The sequence below is a fragment of the Lithobates pipiens genome, unplaced genomic scaffold (genome assembly GCF_037356315.1).
Source record: "Lithobates pipiens isolate NorthernLeopardFrog02 unplaced genomic scaffold, aLitPip1_a1.2 Scaffold_14, whole genome shotgun sequence".
Lineage (NCBI taxonomy): Eukaryota > Metazoa > Chordata > Amphibia > Anura > Ranidae > Lithobates > Lithobates pipiens.
The window spans coordinates 3,197,925-3,225,114 of record NW_027507728.1 but is presented as its reverse complement, the minus strand read 5'-3'; the positions used below and the strand labels follow the sequence as shown (position 1 = coordinate 3,225,114).

General features: G+C 43.9%; 1 protein-coding gene across 1 annotated transcript in view; it reads right to left on the bottom strand.

The window, feature by feature from the left end:
- LOC143981369 (carboxyl-terminal PDZ ligand of neuronal nitric oxide synthase protein-like) overlaps positions 1 to 27,190 on the bottom strand; it is a 190,477-nt gene that overhangs the window by 19,338 nt on the left and 143,949 nt on the right. Inside the window, exons 5-10 of the mRNA XM_077479185.1 lie at positions 25,893 to 26,001; positions 24,151 to 24,292; positions 23,530 to 23,687; positions 19,827 to 19,994; positions 10,312 to 10,477; positions 3,237 to 3,534 (exon numbers count right to left, since the gene is read on the bottom strand). Of these exons, the coding sequence (XP_077335311.1) occupies positions 3,237 to 3,534; positions 10,312 to 10,477; positions 19,827 to 19,994; positions 23,530 to 23,687; positions 24,151 to 24,292; positions 25,893 to 26,001 (1,041 nt within the window). The remainder of the gene's footprint in view (positions 1 to 3,236; positions 3,535 to 10,311; positions 10,478 to 19,826; positions 19,995 to 23,529; positions 23,688 to 24,150; positions 24,293 to 25,892; positions 26,002 to 27,190) is intronic.

The following is a 27,190-nucleotide window of genomic DNA, read 5'->3' as shown; positions in this document are numbered from 1 at the left end:
GGAGTGTCATGGTCTGGGGCTGCATGAGTGCTGCCGGCACTGGGGAGCTACAGTTCATTGAGGGAACCATGAATACCAACATGTACTGTGACATACTGAAGCAGAGCATGATCCCCTCCCTTCAGAGACTGGACCGCAAGGCAGTATTCCATCATGATAACGAACTTAAAACACACCTCCAAGATGACCACTGCCTTGCTAAAGAAGCTGAGGGTAAAGGTGATGGACTGGTCACACAAAATATTGACATTTTGTGCCCAATTTGGACATTTTTGCTTAGGGGTGTACTCACTTTTGTTGCCAGCCGCTTAGACATTAATGGCTGTGTGTTGAGTTATTTTGAGGGGACAGCAAATTTACACTGTTATGCAAGCTGTACACTCACTACTTTACATTTTGTGAGATACACACACATATCCCGTAAAATAAGCATTGAACACATCACGATATTTCTAGGTAAATATATAAGGGTGCCATTGACATGAAATTGTCACCACATGTTCGTAACAACCACATACAAAGCAACCAAAACAAATAAGTTCAGAAATTAAGTTACGTGTGATAAAATGGAATGACACAGGGAAAAGATATTGAACGCTTGAAAAAGAGGTGCAAAAAGGCACGGAAAGCCAAGAAACCAGCTGAAATCTGTCAGTAATTAGAAAGCAATCCTGCCCCTTGTCAGTGCAAATTAATATCAGCTGGTTCAGTCTCGACTGATGGCCTATAAAAAGGTGTCTCATTACCAAGGTGTCACACAATAAATATCTCATGATGGGTAAAAGCAAAAAGCTCTCTCAACACCTTTGCTAAAACTTAAAGAAGAGCAACAAAAATTGACTTTGTAGACACCAATTATAAAAAAAAAATATATAAATGTATTTATGACACATATAATACAACTATTACTACTAGCTCATTATGCCTTTGCCTTGCAGGTTGCATTTTTTTTTTTTTTTTAAAGTGCCTTTACTTCCTCTTTAAGGCTGGATTCACACCTAGACATTTTTAGTGCTTTTTGCATTTTGCAGATTTGCTCTACAGAATGTGTTCCATAGGAAACCATGTTAAATAGACTGTAGTGCAAATCTGTAAAAAGCACTAAAACTGCATAGGTGTGAATCCAGCCTAATAAGCTCCCGAAGAAGCACTCAGACTGCGAAACATGTAGAGCTTCTTGTGTAGTAACTATTATGAGTACAGGACTCTCTCCCTGTAGTGTACTCACTAAATAGAGAGATTTAGTTAATAATTATTTGTGTTGTATTTGCATAACGTTTTAACATGTATTGTTGTATTATGTGTGTAATAAATAAATGTATATATTTTTTTATAATTGGTAACTACAAAGTCAATTTTTGTTGCTCTTCTTCTTTAACTATTATCTAGGACGTGGCACTGCTTTACTATAAATTCCCACAGCTCATCATATGTTGTAATTTGGCAGACTTTTTGATATACATCTGCAACTTTGTTGTTGCAAAATATACTGATGGCATTGGTTACAGAAGAATTTCTAAACTTCTGAATGTTCCAGTGAGCACTGTTGGGGCCATAATCCGGAAGTGGAAAGAACATAATTTCATCATAAAACGGCCACAACCAGGTACTCCTGAAGGGAGACTGAATGGAAAAATATACCAAAATATTCTTGATAAAAATCTGCTGCCATCTACCAGCATGATAAATATGAAAGGAGGGTGAACATTACAGCAAGACGATGATCCCAAACACAAAGCCAAGGAAACACTCCATGCGTTTGAAAGAAAGAAAATAAAGCTGCTAGAAAGGCTCAGCCAATCACCTGACTTGAATCCAATAGAAAATCTATGGAAAGAACTACAGATCAGAGTTCATAGAAGAGGCCCATGGAACCTTCAAGATTTAAAGACCATTTGTTGGAAAGAATGGGCCAAAATCAGACCTGAGCAATGCCTGTGACTAGTTTCTCCATACAGGAGGAGTCTTGAAGCTGCCATTACCAACAAAGCATTTTGTATTAATTAAATCCATTTCAGATAGCGTGTTTTTTTACACATAACTTACTTTCTGAACTTATTTGTTTTGGTTTCTATATATGGATTGCATAGGTTGTTACCGACATTTGGTGAAAATTTCATGTCAATAGCGCCTTTAGAATTATATTTAGCTAGAAAAATGGTGACGTGCTCAATACTTATTTTACCCGCTGTATTCATATTATGATTTATTTAATTTTTTTAAGTTTGAGGTCATGTGCTTGTGTTCTTGATCTTGCTTCCTTTTAAAAAAAAACTGCCCTCTTGAACCTTATTACCACCTTTAATGTATTTAAAGTGGGGTACCCCCTAAAAAAAAAAAAAAAAAAAAAAAAAAATAAATTAAAAGTCAGCAGCTACAAATACTGCAGCTGCTGACTTTTAATAATCGGACACTTACCTGTCCCAGGGTCCAGCGATGCGGGGGAACGAAGCCCCCCCTCGTTCCCCGCTCCGCTCGCGGCGCCGTCATGCGTACTGTGGGCACCCGACTGTGGCTTCACAGCCAGGCACCCACTGCGCATGCGCGAGCGGTGCAGAGCGCCGTGATACGCCATACAGTCACTTGGGACACCTGACAGGTCCCAGGTGACTGTGCGGCACGAGGGGAAGTGATGTCACCAGCCAGGGCAAGGAAGAAGGCAGACTACGAGGGACCCCCTAGCAACAGGTATTTAGAGGTGAGTAAAAATGTTTTTTTTTGCCAATTACTAATTTTTTTATTTTTTGGTGGCAACATCACTTTAAAGGCTTCAATGATGTCTCCCCTTTCTCTTTCTGCTACCAGACTGTATATATTAGGCTCCTGAAGTCTCATCTGATAAGCTTGCAATCAAAGCTTATGTCCATGTGAACATAAACAGGTCTAAGGGATAAAACCTATGCCCATGTGAACATAAACAGTATCCTTCTATTGTCTCCAATGAGAAATGTTCTGGGTTTGTTGTTGGCTGGTTTTGAACCGAGCTTCCTTCCCCACAGTAGGATATAGAGTAAATGATACAAAAATAGTTATATACACAGTGCAGTAACCCTCGGCAACCAAATAAGTTAAAGATGATTTATGATTGGTTATCTGCTAATGCAATTTAGCACATCGTTGCTTTTTGTTATTGAACAAAAGCCCACAGTTTCTCCAAGCTAATTGGAAGCTGCTGTGATGACATCACACAGGGAACATGAAACTGTAGTGCGCAATTGGTGCTCATTTTCACTTACTTGTCTTCTTCAGTTTGGTCTGCAGTAACCTCAGTGACCTCTGACCCCTCCACTTTCCGACTGGTCACCTCCTTCTCATCGGTGCCCCTTGTGGGGTCATTTTCCTTCTTCAGATTGAGAAGATTGAGGTAAGACTCGCCCATGTTGTTTACATTCATGGCATAGGTGGTAGCAGAGTTGTTTTGCAACGGGGCTGGTGTGGAGGTGGCGGGAAGGTTTATTTCTAGGCTGTATAGGTTCTTGAGGTTCAGTGAAAGCGACTGGGCAATGGCCAAATTATGCAAGGAGTGATTATTGCCTGTGAGAGACAGAAAATGAAAAAATATAAACCAGATTTATTCATATATTTTAAGTAACTCATAAACTCAGGGGTAAGAAGCTGGGATTGCTGACTTTGGACAGCATCCGAACGCCTATCCTCTGTTGTCTGTATGTCTAAGCCCTTGTACACACGGTCGGACATTCCGATGGAAAATGTCCGATCGGACCGTGTTGTCGGATAATCTGACCGTGTGTGGGCTCCATCGGACTGTTTCCGTCGGAATATCCGACCGACAAAGTTTTAGAGCTGGGTTATAAAATTTTCCGACAACAGTGAAAGCGACTTTGTCCGATTGTGTGTAGAGCATTCCGATCGGACAAAGTGCCACGCATGCTCAGATCAAATTCCTAGACCAAAGCTATTGGCTACTAGCCAGAAAGTAAAAAACTGACGCGTTTCGCGCTGAATTTTGCACTTACTCATAGCTATGAGTAAGCGCTAAATTCAGCGCGTCAGCATTTTTCTTGTTTCATGTCCTCGTTTTCTGCTGTGGCTCGTGTGATGTAGTGATTTTTATTTGAAAAATAAAGGCATCAACTATTCCAGATTCGAACCAGAGTGCGGCTGTCCAGAGCTCTTCTTTCTCTATCCATTGGTTTGTGCAATTAGCCTGCACCTGGGACTCCCCTTGTCTGGAAACTTCACAGCTTTTCAGGTAGACTGGCCTGGAGTGGTGGTTTTCCCCTCTCCCTAAATAACTGAAGAACTCTGGACGGCCGCACTCCAAGCTATAGGTATTTTTGCACTTTTGCCACTATAATTTTTTGTACATTATTCTGATGAAGAATGTTCATTTATTTTTCTTTTATTATGCATTTTCATGATGGTTGCATATAAATGATTATAGATTTAACCAGGATTTTATCTCGCAAGACTTGTTATACATGCACATATTTTTATGTGCATGTGTATTGGGTTCCCTCTGATGTGTGTCACTGAATTTTTAATGTCGACAATGATCTATAAGGTTTATTATTACACACACACACACACACACACACACACACACACACACACACACACACACACACACACACACACACACACACACACATTTGGATACCCACTGATTAGATCTTGCGACTTCCACTCCCTGTTGCTTAGACGACCGCAATAATTGGCTTCAGCCATACCTCATAGTAAGACAGGGATAGGACCTGGGACTATTGCAATTTAGTTGGGGCACTTTACATGCCTGTGTTCATAGTGTTAGAGAATCAGGCGGGTGTTCATAGTGTTAGAGAATCAGGCGGGTGTTCATAGTGTTAGAGAATCAGGCGGGTGTTCATAGTGTTAGAGAATCAGGCGGGTGTTCGTTATTCTGTCCCCCATGAGTAGGCGGTAATATTCAAGTTCGCTTGCTTGTCTCTATTTGCTCAATTTATACACAATTTTTTACATATTTCTTCATAGTTCTATTTCACTGACTTGTGTCATCATATATTGGCATACATGTGGTTCACTTAATGATATTGTAATGATGTCATTTTTATGGATTGACAGTTTATTCTATCATACACCTATATATATTTATATAATTAATTAGTCACTATATTATTTATTTACATATGTATACATTTAAGGTCCACACACATATATATATTATTTTAATCTTGCTTTTATTATTAGGTACATTTTTTGACTGTTTTGCACATTATATATGATTTGTAATTATCTTTTTTATGCACTTTTTTACTTTGATCATATACGCCAGTGATGGCGAACCTTGGCACCCCAGATGTTTTGGAACTACATTTTCCATGATGCTCATCCACTCTGCAGTGTAGTGGAGCATCATGGGAAATGTAGTTCCAAAACATCTGGAGTGCCAAGGTTCGCCATCACTGATATACGCAGTCACCTAATGATTACACTTAGCCCTTGTACACACGATCGGACATTCCCGACAACAAAATCTGTCGGATTTTGTCTGAAACTGGTGTTGCATACACACAGTCGGACAAAGTTATTGGAAAATCGGATCGTTCAGAACGTGGTGACGTTATTTCGTTACGACGGGACTACGTTCAGGCTAGTAGCCAATAACTTTGGTCTAGGAATTTGATCTGAGCATGCGTGGAACTTTGTCCGATTGGAATTCTCTACAAACGATCGGACAAAGTCTGATCGGATCACGTTGTCGGAAAGTTTTATAGCCAAGCTCTCAAACTTGGTCCATCGGAAACAGTCCGATGGAGCCCACACACTGTCTGCTTATCCGACAACATGGTCCGATTGGACATTTTCCATCGGAATGTCCGACCGTGTGTAGAAGGGCTTAGTGTTTTCCGTACACATATTATAATGTAATTTGTGTTTTTCACATATTCCATTTACTTATTTATCCACTCCAATCTCTTTTTTTCATTTTAGATGTACATTTTGTATTTATATATATATATATATATATATATATATATACTTACCGTATTTTCCGGCGTATAAGACGACCTTTTGCATGTAAAAAAATTGGCCAAAAAGCAGGGGTCGTCTTATACGCCGGGTCAGCCCCTCAGATGCCGGCTGGGTGTTTGGTAATACTGTATGTAGCTTCGGCTACATACAGTATATACCGCTGAGCCAATCCTGGAGAGCGATGTATTCAAATGAATACAAAGCCTGCTCGGATTGGAGTAACGACCTCTGCCAATCCGAGCAGGCTACTCTGTAGCCTGCTCTGATTGGCTTGGAGAGTCAGAGCGGCGCGGGCTGATGATGTTACAGCCTCTGCCAATCCAAGCAGGCTTTGTATTCATTAATAGAATACATCGCTCGCCGTGATTGGCTCCAGCAAATGCAGGAAGAAGGAAGAAATATGAAGCCTCGGAAGCCGGGTCGTCTTATACGGTAAGTACAGTTTTATAAGCGTTTTTGTCCTGTAAGATTAGGGGGTCGTCTTATATGCCGGGTCGCCTTATACACCGGCAAATACGGTATATACTTTTTTGCTTCCACACATCATACAGACATGGAACAAATGTTGGGTTTTCAGTGACACACGTTGAGGGTTAGAGCTATGTGTTTGACGGAGTCACGGTGGCTCCTTAGTTGAATCAGCTGTTCAGCTAACTTATCAATTAACCAATTCAATGTGTGTTTAACTACGAATTATATTTATTTGTCATATGTTTCCATGTTTGTTAGCTATGAGTAAGCACTCTTAGTAGGGTGAAACGCGTTAGCCATTATTGCTTTGCTGTGACCCACTATTGTGCGATTCTGCTTCACGAATAAAAGGCATTTGAATTCATCTTGGAGTGCGGCCGTCCAGAGTTCTTCAATTATTTGCAACAAGCATAGGCCGTGCCTGCACCTGGCTTTCTCCATTCCTGGAGGGGCTGTTTTCTTGGATTTGTGGACTTACCTGGACGGTGGTTCTCTCACACTTTCACTCCCGCATGTCAGTCCCGATTTTGGCGGTGATTTCACAGACATCTGTGCGTGTTTCTGCACACATGTCAATGGAAATCGCATAAAGTAATACAGAAACTACTTTTTGAAATAGGTGCGGTGCCGCAAATGCAGGTCTGCACAGATTAGGATGGTACCAATGCCGCCGATTTGACATGTGATTTGACACATCAGATTGCATGTCAAAACGCACCAATGTGAACCAGGGTTTAGTCTTCCAAGACAGATGTGATTGTTAGCTGTGCGGAACATTTTAGAATGGACAATTCAATTCATAAAATAACTTGCAGTGGCTGTGTTTAGGAATTCTCCTGCATCACAAGCCAGGGTTCCCAGATCTGCAGATCACAGACATAAGGCAGGGTGGTGAGTGGTGCAGTAACGCTGTGACTGGATGTAACTGGTTGGGCCAAACCCCTTGTTTGCCGCTCAAGGTGTCAAGCTTTGGTGGAGTGCACCTTTAAATACATGTTTAAAAGTGCACCTGTTTGTTTTAATTCCAGTACAATTTTAACCACTTCCCGTCCAGCGCACGACGATGTACGTCGACAGAATGGCACGGGCAGGCATATTGGCGTACAGGTACGTCCAATATTCGATGCCGCCCTGCCATTGGGAGCGCGCTGGTCGGGACCCCCGTGAGTCCGGTCGCGGGACCCGCGGACTCGATCGCCGCGGGCATCCCCGCGATCGTCTCACGGAGCGGTCGAATGGAGGAAATGCTGTATAAACAACATTTCTCCATTCTGCCTAGCAACTAGTGACGCTGATCTCTGCTCCATGTGATTGGAGCAGAGATCAGTGTACACTAAATGAAAGCCCAACCCCCCCACAGTTAGTAACACACCCCTAGGAACACTTAACCCCTACACTGCCACCCACTGGTTAACCCCTTCATTGCCAGTGTCATTTACACAGGAATCACTGTATTTATATAGCAGTGATTACTGTATAAATGACAATGGTCCCAAAAATGTGTCAAAAATGTCCGATGGGTCCCCCACAATGTCGCAGTCACAATAAAAATCGCAGATCGCCGCCATTACTAGTAAAAAAAAAAATAATAAAAAATTATTAATAAAAATGCTATAAAACTATCCCTATTTTGTAAACGCTATAACTTTTGCGCAAACCAATCAATAATCGCTTATTGCGATTTTTTTTACCAAAAATATGTAGAAGAATACGTATCGGCCTAAACTGAGGGAAAAAAATGTTTTTTTATATATTTTTGGGGGATATTTATTATAACAAAAAGTAAAAAATAATGCGTTTTTTTCAAAATTGTCGCTCTATTTTTGTTTATAGCACAAAAAATAAAAACCGCAGGGGTGATCAAATACCACCAAAAGAAAGCTCTATTTGTGGTAAAAAAAGGACGTCAATTTTGTTTGGGAGCCACGTCGCACGACCGCGCAATTGTCAGTTAAAGCGACGCAGTGCCGAATCGCAAAAAGTGGTCTGGTCTTTGACCAGCAAAATGGTCCGGTCTGCAAGTGGTTAAGCATGATGTGTCAGTCTTCATACACCTGAGTCAATTATATGTACAGCTTCCAAGATGTGCAGTAAATTACACACAGTTACAGAATGTATTTAAAAAGAGATTTTATAACTTCAAATTTCTGCTCTCTCTCTCTCTCTCTCTCTCTCTGGAAGTGTCAGGTATGGGGCATCAGATAAGTGCAACCCTGCCTAGGTGACCCTGACCATATCCATCATTCGCAGGGCCAGGACAGGGGGTGAGCAGACAGGGCATGTGCCCTGGGCATAGTGGCGCTATACAGAGAGGGGGCACTGAGCCAATAAGCGCTCTGCTCTCCAGGCACATAAATGACAAGAGCTATGTTGGCGTCACTCCTGTCATTCAGAACCAAGCACAGTGCAGGGCTGCGATAGCTGCTGGAGGAAGCCTTCTGCTCTCTCCTCCCCCCTGCAGCAGTGTAATGTGGGCAGCAAAAAAGGTAGGACAGCATCGTACTGAGACACAGACACCTCCTTCTCAGCACATTGTTTTTTTCTTTTTTTTGTATTTTTTGTATTTTTTTTTTTTTTTTTTAACAGCCGCTGCTGCAGCGCCACCTCCCACCAGCCGCTGTGATAGTAGCTTGCCGCTTGCTAGGACCACCCCAAGGGGTCTCTGTGGGGACCCTGATGTCAGGGGGGAGGGGTGCCTCTGGAGATCCTAAAATGGTTCTGGGGACCCTGATGTTAGGGGAGGGTCTCTGGGAACCCTGATGAAAGGGCAGGGGGGGAAATGGGGACCCTGATGTAAGGGAAGGATGACTCTGGGGACCCTGTCAGATGGGGGGGGGGGGGGGGGGTGACGACGACTCTGGGGACCCAGATGTCAGATGGGGACTCTGATGTGAGGGTAAGGGGGGAAATGGGGGGTGAGTCTGGGGACCCTGATGTTAGGGGAGGGTCTCTGGGGACCCTGATGTTAGGGGAGGGTCTCTGGGGACCCTGATGTCAGATGACGGGGGGCATGATGACTCTGGGGACCTTGATGTCAGATGGGGGGGGGGGGCGGCTCTGGGGACCCTGGCGTAAGGGGGTTCCATCTAATGATCGGATGCTGGCAGAACTGGATACCGATCATGTCGTGACAGTCAATCATAGTGGTCCTGTGATCGGCCGATCATTCCAGCCCCTGGTGTTCAAGAGCCTTTTAAAGAATGGCAAGAATGAATCCCGCTGCTGCAATCGGCAGGCAGTACCACCCACTGAACGCAACCTATTCAACTCAAGGAGGCTGCTTTGCAACAGTGTGCAAGGCACACAGTTCAAGTGGCGGTGCGGGCTTTTAGGGGTTAATACAGACAGTGTGCAGGTGACATCAACGCCTTTCCACTGCCTGTCAAATGTCCTATGAAATGCAATCCACTATGGATCATTCTTCAGATGGATAACGATAGTGTAAACTAGCCCTCAGAGTCACCCGGCACCCCTTGGGGGTCACAGTGGTGTAGTGGGTAGCACTTTCGCCTAGCAGTAAGAAGGGTCGCTGGTTCAAATCCCAACCACGACACTACCTGCCTGGAGCTTGCATGTTCTCCCTGTGCCTGTGTGGGTTTCCTCTGGGTGCTCCGGTTTCCTCCCACACTCCAAAGACATGCTGGTAGGTTAATTGGATCCTGTCTAAATTGTCCCTAGTATGTATGAATGCGAGTTAGGGACCTTAGATTGTAAGCTCCTTGAGGGTAGGGACTGATGGGAATGTACAATGTATATGTAAAGCGCTGCGTAAATTGACGGCGCTATATAAGTAACTGAAATAAAATAAATAAATTCAATGTATTAAACTCCTCCTCTTCTCCACCATTACACTCTGCTGACCCTTACCAGAAAACTTCAGGTCGGAGCTAATTTCCAGCTCCTTCAGTTGTTTCACCAACAGCGCGATGTGCTGTAACAAGTCCCGATTGGTCAGTAGCAGCTGGCGAACTCGGGACTGAGATTCAATACGTGCAACTGTCTCTGCTGCAAGCTGGTCCTTCAGGAGCTGCACCTGAAATTCACAAAGAAAAGTAGGAATAGTTTAAATCTAGAAGGTCTGACAACAAAAGAGGGGAGAAGAATGGTAGAAGATCCCACAAACTTTATAGGTGTTTACAGTTCACGTCACTCTTGCACCCCTTAGCCCTTGTGCACACGATCTGAGATTCCGACGGAATGTGTCCGATCGGAGCGTTTTGTCGGATATTCCGACTGTGTGTGGTCTGCATCGGACCCTTTCCGTCGGACCAAATTTTTCAACTTGCCGGAAATATTTTCCGACAAACTGGTCCGATAGGACATACTCCGATCATGTGTAGAGAATTCCGATCGGACAAAGTGGCACGCATGCTCTGATCAAATTCCTACATCAAAGCTATTGGCTACTAGCCTGAATGTAGTCCCATCGTAACAAAATTACGTCATCACGTTCTGAAAGATCGGATTTTCCGACAACTTTGTCCGACCGTGTGTATGCAACAGTTTCGGACAAGATCGGATTTGGTTGTCGGAATCTCCGACCGTGTGTACAAGGGCTTAGTCTTCTCTTTCCACAAATTTTATTCACTTTAATTCTATTTCTCACCACACAACTCTCTTTAAATGTACAGCCCAGTCACTTCAAGTAGAGACAGCAAAAACCTAAGAAACTTGTTGAAAATATTAATTTAGGCTTCAAGAATGTTAGTGCTTTATTTATTTATATTCTCTGGGAGACATCACTGAATGACAAGGCAGCGATCTCCTTCAGACCAGAGAGCGACTACAGTGAGAGGACTCACGCTGCGATAGGTAAGTGTCTCTGGGTGGTCACTAAGGCTGGCCATACATTATACATACAATATTCTTATTCAATATGCCTTTAGATTTACCAAAACCTTTTAATATGAGGTCAAACCTAAACGCTTTCTATTTGTATGCAATCACGAAGGCCCTTGCACTACATAGTTGAAGGTAAAAGAAAATTGGCCAGCCTAAGGCCCTGAACAAATGTACACCGATTATCCTGATTGTTTCAAGGAAAAATGTTAAAAGAATACCCCTGCTGCAAATGCAGTACTCTGCCTGGCTGTCACTGATTCAAAGGATATGGTACTTGTTGGAATGCTTTCAAAGAAAGGGCAGATAATTAATTAACTTCTTCAGATCCGCGCTATAGCCGAATGACGGCTACATCGCGGACCTGCTTTGCCGGGAGGGCGTCTACCGACGTCTTCCCGTGCCCGAGTGGCCTGCACGCGGCGTGCTCCGTGATCAGCGAGTCTCATAGATTGGAGTAAGGGGTCGGTCCCGACCCCTTACCACGCGATCAGCCGTCATTGATGTAAACGGAGCCGGTAATCGCCTTTTTTTTTCCTCATGCTAATAGCGTGAGGAGAAAAAAAAAAAAGCCGCTTACTGGTGGCCGAGAGAGGGACACGAGTCCTGATCAGGGAGAGCTGCCACCAGCTCCTCAGTGCCTACCTGTGCCACCTGCAAGTACCACCTAGCAGCCACCTATCAGTGCCCACAATCGGTACCTCATCAACAGTACTGCACATCAGTGTCACTTACCAGTGCCCATCAGTGCCATCCATCACTCAGTGGTACCCATCAGTGGCCATCAGTGCTGCCTTATCTGTCCCCATCAATGCCGCCTTATCTGTGCCCATCAGTGCCACCTTATCTGTGCTGCCTTATCTGTGCCCATCAGTGCTGCCTTATCTGTGCCCATCAGTGCCGCCTTATCTGTGCCCATCAGTGCCGCCTTATCTGTGCCCATCAGTGCCCACACCAGTGCAGCCTCATCAGTGCATATCAATGAAGGATAAAAATTACCTGTTTGCAAAATTTTATAACATACTATGAAACATGATTTTTTTTTTTTCAAAATGTTCAATTTTTTTTTGTTTGTTTAGCAAAAAATAAAAATCCCAGCTGCGATTACCACCAAAAGAAAGCTCTATTTGTATGAAAAAAATGATAATTTGTGTGCAGTGTTGTTTGACCTCGCAACTGTCATTCAAAGTGTGTCAGCACTGAAAGCTGAAACTGGTCTGGGCAGGAGGGGGGTTTAAGTGCCCAGTAAGCAAGTGGTTAAACGAACTGCCTTGCCTGGCTGACTAGACAATTGGCATTGTAAACGGATCAGAAATGTCTGACCCTGTATTTGTCTCAGTACAAGGTTTTTAAAGGTCCCAATCACATCAGACAGCAAAAAAAATTAAAAAAAGGAGGTTGAGGAATGTTTCCTTTTTTTTTTATGTCACTCCAGCTGTATGTCTAAAACCAGGCAATGCCCCCCCCCCCCCACACAGCCCTATACACACTTTTTTTTTTTTTAACTTAATAATTTTTTTATTAATTTATATAATAATTTAACACCAAGAACATTGCAATAACAGAAATTACAGTATAAAAAAATAGCAATTATGAAAAATACTTTCTTCACAACATAAATGTTACAATATTCTAAATTATATCAGATAACAATACTATTTCCTCAGCTACCCAAACCCTCCCACCCTCTTCCTAGCTTCCCCCCATCCCTGCACCATATCAGTGTACTTATATCCACTAATTACACGAAAAAAGAAAAAAAATTTACAAAAGAAGGGAGAAAAAGAGAGAAAAAGAAAAAAGAAAGACAGGGAAAAATATAAATATGTCCCAATCCCCCCTTAAGGGGGATACCCCCTCTCATCTAGCCAGGACTTCCACATTCTAATAAATTTCCCATAATTACCCTGTCGAGTATACATCACTCTCTCATTTCCCACTACTAAATTGACTGCATCAACCTATACACATTCTTGCGGCAAGGAAAAAAAATTGGGCATGTCGCATCTGGCGGGCGATACCACCTGCCCCCATGCCCTACACAAGTAAATGGGAACTGCCCTGTAACCGCAAACAATATCTGCAGTTGCAGCCCCGGGGAGGAGAGATTTCAATGTGAAGTTCTCCTTAAGGGCTTGCGGAAGGTGGCCAATTACATGTTAGCCATGGGCCAGTCACTGCTGACAACATAATCCACCATGGATCGAGAGCTGCAAGCTAGGCCCATGTGAAACAGGCCTAACTGGTGCCTGGGTGGTAATTTGGTCAACGTGGCAAACTGTGGGGATCCCCCCACACCTCCCAGTATGAATCCATAGCCCCCATATTAGTTGTCACGAAGGGGGAAACAAGTAGGTTTTACATAGTGGTTTAGGGGAATGACAATAAAAACAAAGTCCCTGTCCACAGACTACAAAACAGCAGAGCATGCAATATGTGATCACTGGCTTGGCAAAGTTTGCACAGGATAAGGGAAGACAATTTCACTCACCATTATCTCCACTGGAGCTTTCAGAGGAGACATGTATAGCAGACAGAGACTGGAGAGATGTACAGCACCAGGTCAAACCTGCCTGCCATGAGGGATTCTAAATGTTTGTGCTGTTTAATTATTCATTCCTGGCTCTGACCCTTATCCTTGTCTCACCCAATACAACCAATCTCCTTCTATGCAGCTATTCTGAACACTGCAGTAAAAGCAGAGCGCCAGCAGGGGGAGACAGTGCTCACAAACCGATCAATGTCACAGAACAGCTATGAGACATATACAACTTCATATATTCAGTATGTAATAGACTAGATCAGGGGTGGCCAACCAGACGAAGACCAAGAGCCACATTTTTTTACCGAGTTACCGCAAAGAGCCACATCATACGCATGGGCACACATGAACATCACCCCATCCCTTACTCATACACACATACTTTTGCTCAGCTGGATTTATTGTAAATGTCACACACTGTTTTAACACTACAAAGACCACAGGTCAGTAATCTTCCTTTGAAAGTACATCCATGTGACAGAAGACAGCAGCTCATCTAATTTCCAAAATACAAATTGTCTTACAAACAGTGAACTGGTCAGGATAACAAACAGTTAATGGGTCTTCTAGCCTGAACTAGCAGTAAATTCTTCCAAAAAACATCACAGAAAGCATGCAGCACACACAGAGCTCTGGATAAATAAGTGAAAAGAAGCTGAAATGGTTAACAGCCAGCTGTGTGTCACACTATCAACAGACTGAGAATGTGCTGAGCAGATCTTATCAGTGTTCAGGTGAAACGTTATTAAAAAAAAAATAAAGTACAGAGCAAGACAGAGGGAGAAGGGAGGACAGATCAGTAACCTGCACACTTGTGGCCATACCTTTTTGTATCTCATCGGCTTCAGATACAGCGTGTTTCTCCTTCCTCTGCCCCCCTTCAGCCTCACTCCAGCACCTATGTATTCAAATGTGGCGGACTGGGGACACTACACGCTGATTGGCTGTTGATGTGTGGGAGGAGCGGAGGAGTGCAGAGACTCGGGCTGCCTGTCACCGCAATGAAACAGCCCGAACTAGCCCGAAGAGCCGCAGGAAACCGATCGAAACAGCCCGAACCAGCCCGAAGAGCCGCAGGAAACCGATCGAAACAGCCCGAACCAGCCCGAAGAGCCGCAGGAAACCGATCAAAGAGCCGCATGTGGCTCGAGAGCCGCGGGTTGGCCACCCCTGGACTATATGCTGGAGGTACATGTGACCTGCTAATAGCAGAGCTGCCAATCCTCTATGATTAGGAAAGCGACTGCAACGTTAGGGGAAATATAACTTCAATGCAGTTAAAGAAGCACATTTATTGAACTGACGTCTCATATAATCTAGCAAAAACTGGAATTTTGTACTTACTGAAAAAATCTATTTTTTGTAGGTCATTGAGGAGTCTTATACTGCCACTTACACAATGATTTGGACACTAGCAAACAAAAAAACAGCCAGTATGGAATAACTCACCCTACTCCCAGCATGCCTTAGCATGCCTAACCCCTCCGACAGAGGGGTGGAGACTGAACCACAAGAAACAAATTTTACAGCGTATACAAATCTAATTTTCTTAAGTGTTCATTGAGGGACACAGGAATTCATAGGCAGTTGGGATGTCGAAAAGCAGTCCAAATAAAGGATGGAAAACAGAAAAACGGGCCCAAAAAAAACCATATAACTGGTGACTGCCTGCAGCTCAAATCACTGCCTGAAGGACTGTATGCCTGAAAATTGCAACAGAAGAGACCTTAACATCCACCGTGTACAATGTTGAGATCATGCAAACCGAAGACTAGGTGGCAAATCAAGTTTCAAATCTGGGAAACAGGTGCCTGATGTCAAAAAGTCCAAGAAGAACTCACAGATCTAATAGGGTTCCCTAACAGGAAAGGGCGAAACCATATCCTTTGAACCATAAGCCTTTATAATGGTTTGTCTAAGCCACTGACAGATGGTGAAACAAAAGAAGAAGCAGGTTCCCACTTATGAGGCCCCTTATGAATAGCAAAGAGTTAGTCTTTCAAATGTAAACAGTGTCTGCAAAGTAGACATGCACAGCAAGCCCTACATCCATGCAATGGAGGGAGACCTCCTTTTGGTAACCTGGAGTCAGGCAGGAGGATGGAAGGACAATATTCTGGTTGATAAGAAAGGTAGTAACTACCTTAGGAAGGAAGAGAGATCTGGAGCCCCAACACCACCTTGTCCTTGTGCAAGACCAAAAAGGGTTAAAAGGACAATACACCAGGCTTCGCAGTGGTGATAGCAACAAAAAAATGCAACATTGTGGGTGAAAGTGGAGAGGGAATATCCCTGATAGGTTCAAAGAGTGTTTTTTGAAGCACTGACAGATTCAGATTTAGATCCTACAGTCACATAGGAGGGAGCTACCCCATACAAATATTAATAGAGGGTTAGCATCTCCGATACAAGATTGCAAGTGCCAAAATAAGTCCCTTAATTGTACGCAAGGTCAAATGTTAATTTAGGTCCATTTGAAACAAAGCCAGGATTCATCCCGTGAAGAATTTCTTTGGGTGAATGTCTGTCCTCACACCAAGTGAAGTGTGATGGTAGACCTTACGGGAAGAATACATCCTAGCCTTTAGCTTTGTGGGAATCGTCAAGTCAGAGATGCCTCTGGTTCTTGGGTCCTGAGCTTCAACAGTTAGGCTGTTAAAGCCAACGACAATACAGCAGGTTGGTAAATCAGGATGCAGTAAACGCTTGTTGTTAAGGAGTGGGGCCGGAAAGCTGGACACGGTGTCCTTAACAAACGATGAGTCAACGGCTGTCAACTAAACAAAAAACCAACACATTAATCTGCCAGTTTTTATTTGCCACACTAATTTACCAGTAGTTTAAAAATAAAACAAAAAAAAGCATAGTGCTCCCCCAGAATACATACCAGACCCTTATATGAGCATGCAGGAAGGGGGGGCAGGCGGACGAGTGAGCTCCTGAACCATACCAAGCCAAATGCCCTCAACATGGGGGGGGGGGGGGGGTGGCACAGAGACAGTTTATGACAATTCCGTTATTAAAAATATAAAAAAAAAATAAATAAATAAAAAAAAAAAGTGTTCCCCGATGTAAATCTATTGCCGATCAGGATGCCCGCCGCACTGCCGACCTAAAAAAGGTTAAAAGAAAAAAGAAGAAAATCCCTCCACTCGCCATGAAGGCAAACAGCTGAATGGCTAGTTTGCCATTTGGCAGTTCTTAAATAGGTAATGGCGGGGTCACCTGGCAACATCAACTGGTGGCACTGCCCCTCTTGTGATGACACCAACCAGTGCATGCTGGGAGACCCCCTGCCCTAAAGCACCTCCCCATGTTGGGGGCATGTGGCCTGGTATGGTTTAGGAAGGGGGAGGGGGGAGCTTGCTCATTCTCCCCCCTTTCCTGACCTGTCAGTTTACAAAGGTGAGGGTAGAAACTTGCAAGATCAGCCAGGTTTTTTAGGTGTTACAGGGGGCCAAATTAAACAGCACAAGCACTGTGCTGTACAAAATGCTTTAGAGAGGAAGTAAACCCTGATGGATTTACTTCCTCTTTGATTCCCTGCAAAGGTAAAGCATAATGGACTACTATGCATCGCATAGTAGCCCATTATGTGTCACTTACCTGACACAGGAGCCAGCGATGTCACCGCTGTCCCCTGTAGTTCCGAGCGTCCTTCTTTTTGGTGGGTCTCGCTGCTCCGGCGCTGTGATTCGCCAAAGCAGCGATGACGTCACTCCCGCGCATGCGCACGGGAGCCGACACTCGCAGCAAATCGCCGCAATCGGAGGCTTGCCCAGTGCGCCTGCGCGTCGCTGTCTATGGCGCATGCGCCGTAGACAGAGGTGGCTGTCTTCAGGTAAATATCTCCTAAACCGTATAGGTTTAGGAGATATTTCTTGGACCTACAGGTAAGCCTTAATCTAGGCTTACCTGTAGGTCAAAGTGGTTTGTAAGGGTTTACAACCACTTTAAAGAGGTTGTAAACCTCTGGAAAAAAAATCCCAAAAAACCCCCCCTGCAAGACAAAGGCATAATGAGCTAGTATGCATTGCATACTAGCTCATTATGAAATACTTACCTTGGAATGATGCCCTGTAGTGCTGCCCGCTCCCAAGGCCAACATCTTTCCCGGAGCTACTTCCGGGTTTGTGGACTCCGGCGCTGTGATTGGTTGGGGCCGCAATGCATGTGTTGCCGGACACGGTCCTGAAGAAACAGCACGAACGGGCCTTTCCTTCAGTGTACATGTGTCCATGATGTCCGGTGGCAGTGTATATAGTAAAGATCTCCTAAATGGTGCAAGTTTAGGAGATATTTACAGTACCTACAGGTAAGCCTTACTATAGGCTTTCTTGTATGTACAATTAAAGAGGAAGACTTTACTTCATCTTTATGGGAATAGCATCCATTTTTTTCCCCCTAGGTTAACAAACTCTTTAAGCATCATTAAAATCACTGCTCCTGAAAAAACAATAATTTAAAAAAATATATATAATAATTTGCATTAATACATTTCCCCTATGGCAGTACCCGGACCCCCATACCCGTTTTATGGCCAATTAATGGCATATAATCCTTCAAAATGAGCACTTGATTTCTCATGTTTGGCTCCCAAAGACTTCAATGGAGTTCACTGTTCAGGGCAGGGGGGTGTTCGGCCCATCTCTAATCCCTACATAGAGAGTGAAGTGTGTTTTGGTGGTCGAGATGTTTGTTTTTTGTAGGATTTACACAAAAATGCCACTTTGAGTTATCTTAGGTGTTCTTCCAAGGATGACCCACCAGTAATAACCTACAATATGCAGCTCCATATATAGGAGACTATATTTATGGACATAAGGGGCTATATACAAATGTGTTGCTTTTATATGGCTATTTAGCCTATTATGGAAATAATTTTGTATAGTAATTTTAATAAAGATATTTGTATTTTTTTCCTGTAAATGTGGTTCTGATACCTTCATTTTTTCTATCTAATGCCGCGTACACACGATCGAATTGTCTGGCGTACCTAGTCCGACATACAATCCGGCGGATAGTCCGGCGGACTTTCTACCGAACGGACTTGGACACACACGGACACACAGAAAGTCCGGAGTTTGCTAGCACGATGACGTACAGCACGTACGACGGGACTAGAAAAAGGAAGTTCAATAGCCAGTAGCTTCCTTTTTCGTACTTGCTTCTGAGCATGCGTCATTCTTAGTCCGCCGTACTAGCATACTGACGAACGTATTGTCCGCTGAAACCCAAGTCCGACGGGAAGATTGGAGTGCAAAAATACTTTTAGTCCACCGGACTTCAGGCTGGAAAAGTCCGCTGAAGCCCGCACACGATCGAATTGTCCACTGAAATGCGTTTCAGCGGACTAAGTACGGCGGACAATCTGATGGTGTGTACGTGGCATAAGGCAGCCTTTCTCAACCTTTTCAACACAGAGGAGCCCTTGAAATAGTTCTCCGGTCTCGGGGAACCCCTGCTAAATTTTAGAAATCTACAACTCATGATACATTAGTGTGATGGTCAGTGGGAAGAATGGTCCTTACACTTGTGGTCATTGGGAAGAATTACCTCCTTACAGAGAGCTAAAAAGATCAATGGTGTGAGTGGGAACTTATCTGAGAGGCTGAAATTGCCCAATGCTGAAGGAACCCCTACAACCTCTGGAGGAACCCTGGTTGAGAATCACTGATCTAAGGTCTCTTACCAATATTGGAAATTAAAGCAAGGTATCCTCCTAATAATACTTTTCTATTAGATTTTTATTTAGTTGCTTGGAGGATAGAAACCTTACCTCTCATATATAAAACTGTATTTGCTCTGCAAAACTCAATGCCCAAGAGCTTTACATCAACTATCTTTATTTTAAGATAAATGGGCTCATAATTTATCACAAATTGTTTCCAGCTAACCTGGTTCTTTCTGCACCTAAAACATCTGAGAGCAGAACTGGCTCCATCTCCCTGGCTAATACAGTCTGGGAGGTCTGGTTTCACATAAAATACATTGCACTTACCTGGGCTACGGCCACCTGCGTCTGCTGCTGCTGTTGGAGAAGCTGGTGCTGTAGGAGCTGTAGGCGGTGCTGTGATGCCAGGGGGGTGAGGACGGAGACAGAAGAGGCACAGCTTGGGGTGTGAAATTTCTGGGACAGCGAGGAGTAGATGGAACAATTTTCAATATCCTGTAATCAAAGCACAGACAGCGAAGGGTTGGGTACATGCGTCAGAACCATGAAATAAAAATGAATCCTGAAACGGAGCTGCAAAAAGTGGATTTGTAATCATGCCCAATAAAACAGAGGTTATATGAGAAAGTTACTCAAATGACAGGCAGCTGCATCATCCAGGGTAATGGATAGCAATATCAGAGGCAAGTAGGTGTACATGCATGTTGAGGTGTGGTAAGTCACATATCACTGCACACAGCACTCAGCACTCCTGCCCACATCTTAAATGTGAAATGACAATTAAGGCTTCTGTCTTAAGCCTGCTGGATCTTTCCTCCAGTTTTTGTTCAACAGTTCTACAATCTCTTTGCTATCATGGTAGGCAGTCTTCCACTAGGGGGCTCCACAAGCCAAAATATAAATCTTTAAAAAGCCAGCAAGGACGATCAGCAACAGGACAATATCAGACTGTTAATTAGAGCCGCCTACCAATTTACAAGCCATTTAAAACTTAATTCAGAGACCGTTCACTCCTGAGTGGTTTATTGGTTGGAAATGCCATCAGAAATAAACGCTTCTCATAAATCACTGCTTTAAATGCTGAGAAAAATGACAAAATAAATAAATCCAGCAACTTTCGAGTGGTACATTACGTGGCCCATTTCTCCACTGTAATAATTGGATATTTACAACGCTGATAACTCTTACAAAAGCTAGTAACAATTCATAAAACACTTGCCAATATGAAATAATTTGCTTTTCAATTAACTAATTGTTTTGTGGCTCAGACCTGCTGGAATAATTGCATTCATGTATACAGGGGGTCCTGGGGTTACAAACAAGATAGGGTCTGTAGGTTTGTTCTTAAACAGGAAGTAAACTCTCCCACTCTGATGCTTCTCTTCATTTAGTCCATTATAATAAGTAATTATCAAACTATAGCCACTGTAATCCAGCCCAAATCACACATTACTTACTGTTTAAAGAAACTTTAAAAAACTTGTTTCCAGGGGTTAGGCAGCTCCATCTTAAGTATTCTTTTCTGAGTCCACAGTGGAGTGTATTTCCACCCTTACAATGAGCACTTCCTGTACTGTTAACCAAGCCTCCTTCTCAATCCAACGTTTCTATGGCAACCCTGCTTCCCTGTTCATGGCTGACTTGTTTTATTTCATAGTATTTACTTGTGCTGATGTCTAATGTTTCCCTTTGTCAGTCTTATCAGCTTCAGCTGATAAGACTGCAGTAATGGCCAAGTTTACACTGCATGTCATGTCACATGGTCACATGGTGTGTAGGAGGAAGCTCTGAATGATTCTGAAGTCTCCTGGGAGTTCAGTGTTGTGGCGTGGGAAGTCCTGATAACAGATAGATAAGACATAGAGAGTGTGCTGTAAATCAGGAGAGATCTGGGCATGCTCAGTGACGTCATTCTAAAGAACAAAAAGGATTACAATACTAAGTAAGTAAGGAGATATCTACAAGCAGTGTTCATTAGGGTTTTTAATGCTGATTTACATGGGACAAAGTTGTGGGGGAGGGTTTACAACCACTTTCAGTTGAATCTGTTTGTAAGTCGAAACAGGTACATTTTCTAAGTGTAGCTCCAGCCCAAAATTGCATAGGGAAGGGTTAACGCCCCTGTAATGTTTGGTTTGCTGTCTGTGTTCCTGTTCAGAAGATTTCACGTCACTTTCTGTCCCAATGACAATTGGATTCAAAAAATTTAGGGTTGTTGTGAAAACAAGCTTTGGTGATAAAGCATCAGTGGAGGTACCTTTTTCCCATAATAAGTCTTACAGGAGTGAATTTCCCTTCCTAGGGGTAGATTTCCTCTCACTTCCTGTTGTCTTCCTCCATTTGTAAGTAGGAGTCGTTTGTAAGTCAGATGTTTGTAACTAGGGGACAGCCTGTATTGTCAATTTTTGACAATACAGGCTATATTTTGATATATTCTGCATGAGAAGTCAGTTCACAAATATTATCTCCCAGGTATTGCTCCATCTGGCTGGTGAGAACAGTGACTTGTGTGAAGTACAGGAAAAGGAGCCATTTCAGTGAACATACATAAAAATTTGAGAGAAATAAAAGATTTAGTGGGCATCTGATGGGGAAAAATATTAATTTCACAACCGTGATTTTTTTTGTAAACTAAATGTTACACTGTGCAATAAAATAACAAGGATATAAAATAACCGACACAGATTTACTTTCCTACATTTGAGCTTGGGCAGTTAGTATCTCCTGTAACATTGAAGTCATAAGTACTTGGTAATGCTGCTCCAGCTGAGGTGTAGAGTCCTATTGTCACTCAGGATAGTAGGTATGCCAGCGTAAGGAAAAACTCATCCAGTGAGCAATGAACATTTTAGCTTGAAACCGCCACGCGCTATAGCCCATCTTAATATGGATGCATACATGTGAAAGCCTTAGTCAATGCCGCTCTTCGGGCCATGTTTCACCCTGCCCACCGGGGCTTATGAATGGCATCAGGGCCGGTGCTACCACTCGGCAAACTAGGCAGCCACCTAGGGCGCCCTCCTGCCTAGGGCGCCCTACAGCCTAGGGTGCCCTGCTGCCTAGGGCACCCAGCCACTTGTGTTCATACTCTCTTCAGCAAGCAACTAATTCTCAGTATCAGCAGACTACCGCCGCTCCGTTCTCACATATCAGAGACACAGCAGCAGCGGAGGACTGTATCTGTGTCCCAACTCCTGAATGAATGAAAGCAAGCAAACATTCATTGATGGGCACTGATAGGCTGCATTAATGGGTGCTGGTGAGACTGCATTGAGGGGCACTGCTAGGCTGCATTGATGGGCGCTGGTAGGCTGCATTGATGGGCGCTGGTAGGCTGCATTGATGGGCGCTGGTGAGGCTGCATTTGATAGGTGCTGGTGAGGCCGCATTTGATGGGCGCTGGAGAGGCCGCATTTGATGGGCGCTGGAGAGGCTGCATTTGATGGGCGCTGGAGAGGCCGCATTTGATGGGCGCTGGTGAGGCCGCATTTGATGGGCGCTGGAGAGGCCGCATTTGATGGGCGCTGGTGAGGCCGCATTTGATGGGCGCTTCATTCAAAAAAGTGGGGTTTACATGGGCAGGGAAAAGGTGGTGGAGTCAGGGGTGGAGCTAAGGGGGAGGTGGCAAAATGAGGTTTCGCCTAGGTTGTCAAAAATCCTTGTACCAGCCCTGAATGGCATTGACGGAAGCTTTCACCTGTATACATCCATATTAGGATCGGCTATGGTGAGTGGCGGTTTCAAGCTATCTTGGAACATTAAAGTTATTACTGCCATTCTGCGGATGGTGTGAGATTTTTATATGTCTGCCACTTTCTGACCCCTATCATACATGCTAATAGCTCCATGCCACTATTAATAATAATTTCTTAAATATTACTAATAATTGTTGAAAGTGATCACACAGCAGCAGGCCAGAGCTGCTACAATAACTATAACTCAGTTTTGTGGACCACTGTCAAAAAAGTTCACTGTGCTTGGTCAGTGTCTGCTGTGAGTACCCCCCAGAAGCCTCTTGTTCAGGTCTTACCCGACCATTTTGTTCTTTTAGCACCGGCAGACATTTGACAAGGCCCAGGTCTGGTGCAGACACGGCACGTTCACAGGTTCTTTTCTCTGCGGCGCCTCTGTTTAGACTTCCGTCAGCTTCTTCTGTATCTTTATTTTCTGCTCCTGTCAGCTGTCGCCCTATTATAAGTTGAAAAGATTATAAAAATTAAAAGAAAAACAGGCTTTAATAAATTGTCACCACACGCGGAATACTAATCCGCCCGCAGCTTCATTTGCATCAAGTATAAAACATTTCTAACTGTATCAGGTGTCAAAATATCTGCTTCTTCAGCAAGATCCTCCCAACCTACCTTTAACTCCCCCTTTTCCGGCTGTGATTAGCAAGCTGTACACTGAATGAGCAATTACACAAGGACAAAGGGAGCTCTGCTCATTTACATATAAATTTATGGATTACATGCATGGCTGAGGAATATTAACAGGCCTAAAATAAGGCCATGTATTGCCATTCGTCATTGTGTTTGGCTGCAGTCAGTGCGGATGTGATTGTCATTTAGATAGTTTGAGGTGCACGATACAATTGTCAGCTGTTCTGCCAGAATGAGCGCAATGCGTTTATTGCACTTTTGTCTCCAGCTACCTTCTAGTTTGGCCTCTTCCAGGGACTTGTCACTGGCCCCGTCCGCCTGTCCGTCTGCATTCTGCTGGGCGTGCTGGAGGCTCATTTTGTGGCACACTTCAAAGGCCTGTCCGACTGTCCGCACAATCTGCATGGCCTGGCTCTGCCGAGAAAGGGTGAGAAAGAGATGCCATTTGTAGCGAATATAATAATTATACAGCAATCACTATGCAGGCCACAGCACTCTAAGCCTTTGTACACACGGTCGGACATTCCGACAACAAAACCCGTCGGATTTTGTCCGACGGATTCTGTCCGAAACTTGTGTTGCATACACACGGTCGGACAAAGTTGTCGGAAAATCCGATCCTTTTAACCAGATGAGGTTTGACAAGCAACTGGTAAGGAGGACATACAAGTAGGCATTTATATTAATGCGTATAAGCGCAGCGCTAATTAATGATGAGAGAGATTAAAGTGAAAAATCCCTAATAAATAACATGTAGCTAAAATAATTCCCACTTTTACACTCAAAGCAGTGTTATATACTCTATTATACATATATAAATTGAAAATAGAAAGACATTTTTTTTTTTAGAAGACTAGGAGTCATGGTGAGAAAACTCTTAGCCCTTGTACACACGGTCGGAGAATCCGTCGGAATGAGTCTTATCAGACCGTGTCGTCAGATAATCCGACTGTGTGTGGTATGCATCGGACTGATTCCGTCCGACCCAATTTTCCAACATGTTGGAAATATTTCCCGACCAACTGGGCCGGATGGACCTAATCCGATCATGTGTAGAACATTTTCATCGGATCAAGTGCCACGCATGCTCAGATCAAATTCCTAGACCAAAGCTATTGGCTACTTGTCTGAATGTAGTCCCATCGTAACGAAATTACGTCATCACGTTCTGAAAGATGCAACAGTTTCGGACACAATCCGTCGGACTAAATCCGACGGATTTGGTTGGCAAAATCTCCGACCGTGTGTACGTGGGCTTAGTCCTTGTACACACGGTCGGACATTCCGACAACAAAATCTGGTCGGATTTTGTCCGAAACTGGTGTTGCATACACACGGTTGGACAAAGTTGTTGGAAAATCCGATCGTTCAGAACGTGATGACGTTATTTCGTTTCGACGGGACCACGTTCAGGCTAGTAGCCAATAGCTTTGGTCTAGGAATTTGATCTGAGCATGCGTGGCACTTTGTCCGATCGGAATTCTCTACACATGATCGGACAAAGTCCGATTGGATCATGTTGTCGGAAAGTTTTACAGCCCAGCTCTAAAACTTTGTCCATCGGATATTCCGATGGAATAAGTTCGATGGAGCCCACACACAGTCGGATTATCCGACAACACGGTCCGATCGGACATTTTCCGTCGGAATGTCCGACCGTGTGTACAAGGGCTTAGACAAAGGAAACCACAAAGAGCAAATTACTGTTTTCTAAAAACGATTAATGGTCCTTTAAATAAACTATAATAATATCTAAAGTTTCATTTTTGTGTTAAAGTCAATTACTGGTAATACGATTTCCCCACAGTGCCAACTGATACAACACGGACAGCCTATTCAATACAAACGCTCCATGACATTGGCTCCAACTGATCACATGCAATCAGCAGCATCATGTTATTATCAATGTCTGAAAGATGAACAATCTGCTTTGCCTCCTATCAAACAATGAATCTGATTGGTGGTTTCCTCTGCACACAAGGAGAAATCTTGGGTCCACCTTCGTAGCACTCACTTTCTTCTTAGATTTGAAGACGTTACATTTGAAAGTGTTGCTGGCACCGTCCCGGGCAATATAGCTGAATATCTTTAGATCTTGTGAGTCGTGTGAAACATAGAATATTCTGCAGAAAGAGAAAGGGAAAGGGAAAAAAAAAACATTTCAGCTCGCCTGTCATCCAGTAAATGGCATTTCCGTCATGAATATTCAGCACAGCCTGGAAGAGGGATGAGGAGATTAAACATTCAGCAGAGATCTGGGCCAGGCTGGAAATAGATTATTATCATATTCTGGAATTGGGTGAAATTATGCTGGCACTCAGCAACTGCCATACTGCCAACTAGCTCCTCAGCAGAATGTAGCTTAAATCCAAATTTCCCCTCTATGCGATCAACAGGACCGTCAATGTAAAGAGGTATCATTCTGCAGGGAAAGTATTCTCCTGCACACAGCCAACTTTCTAATGCCGCGTACACACGAGCGAATTGTCCGGCGTACTTAGTCCGGCAAACAATCCGGCGGATAGTCCGGCGGACTTTCTACCGAACGGACTTGGCCACACACGGACACACAGAAAGTCCGGCGTTTGCTAGCGCGATGACGTACAGCACGTACGACGGGACTAGAAAAAGGAAGTTCAATAGCCAGTAGCCAATAGCTTCCTTTTTTCGTACTTGCTTCTGAGCATGCGTCATTCTAAAGCCCCGTACACACGAGAGGACTTATGTCCGACAGACTTCCGAAGGAGTTCCGTCGGAGTTCTGCCAGAATTCCGACGGAGTTCTGACGGACTTTTCGGCGGAGCGGACTTGCCCACACACAATCACACTAAACTCCGACGGATTCGAACGTGATGACGTACGACTGGATTCGAATACGGAAGTTCATAGCCAGTAGCCAATAGCTGCCCTAGCGTCGGTTTTAGTCCGTCGGAATAGCATACACACGAGCGGAGTTTTCGAAGGGACCGGGTCCGGCGGAGTTCCGTCGGGAAAATTTGAAGCATGTTCCATATTCTAAAGTCCTTCGGACTTTGGCGAGTCAAAAGTCCGTTGCAGCCCACACACGATCGAATAGTCTTACGGACTCAGTCCGTCGGACTTTGGATGTTGAAAAGTCCGCTCGTGTGTACGCGGCATTAGTCCGCCGGACTAGCATACTGACAAACGTATTGTCCGCTGAAACCCAAGTCCGGCAGAAAGATTGGAGTGCAAAACTACTTTCTAAGTCCGCCGGACTTTATGCTGGAGCCCACACACGATCGAATTGTCCGCTGAAATGCGTTTCGGCGGACTAAGTACGCTGGACAATTC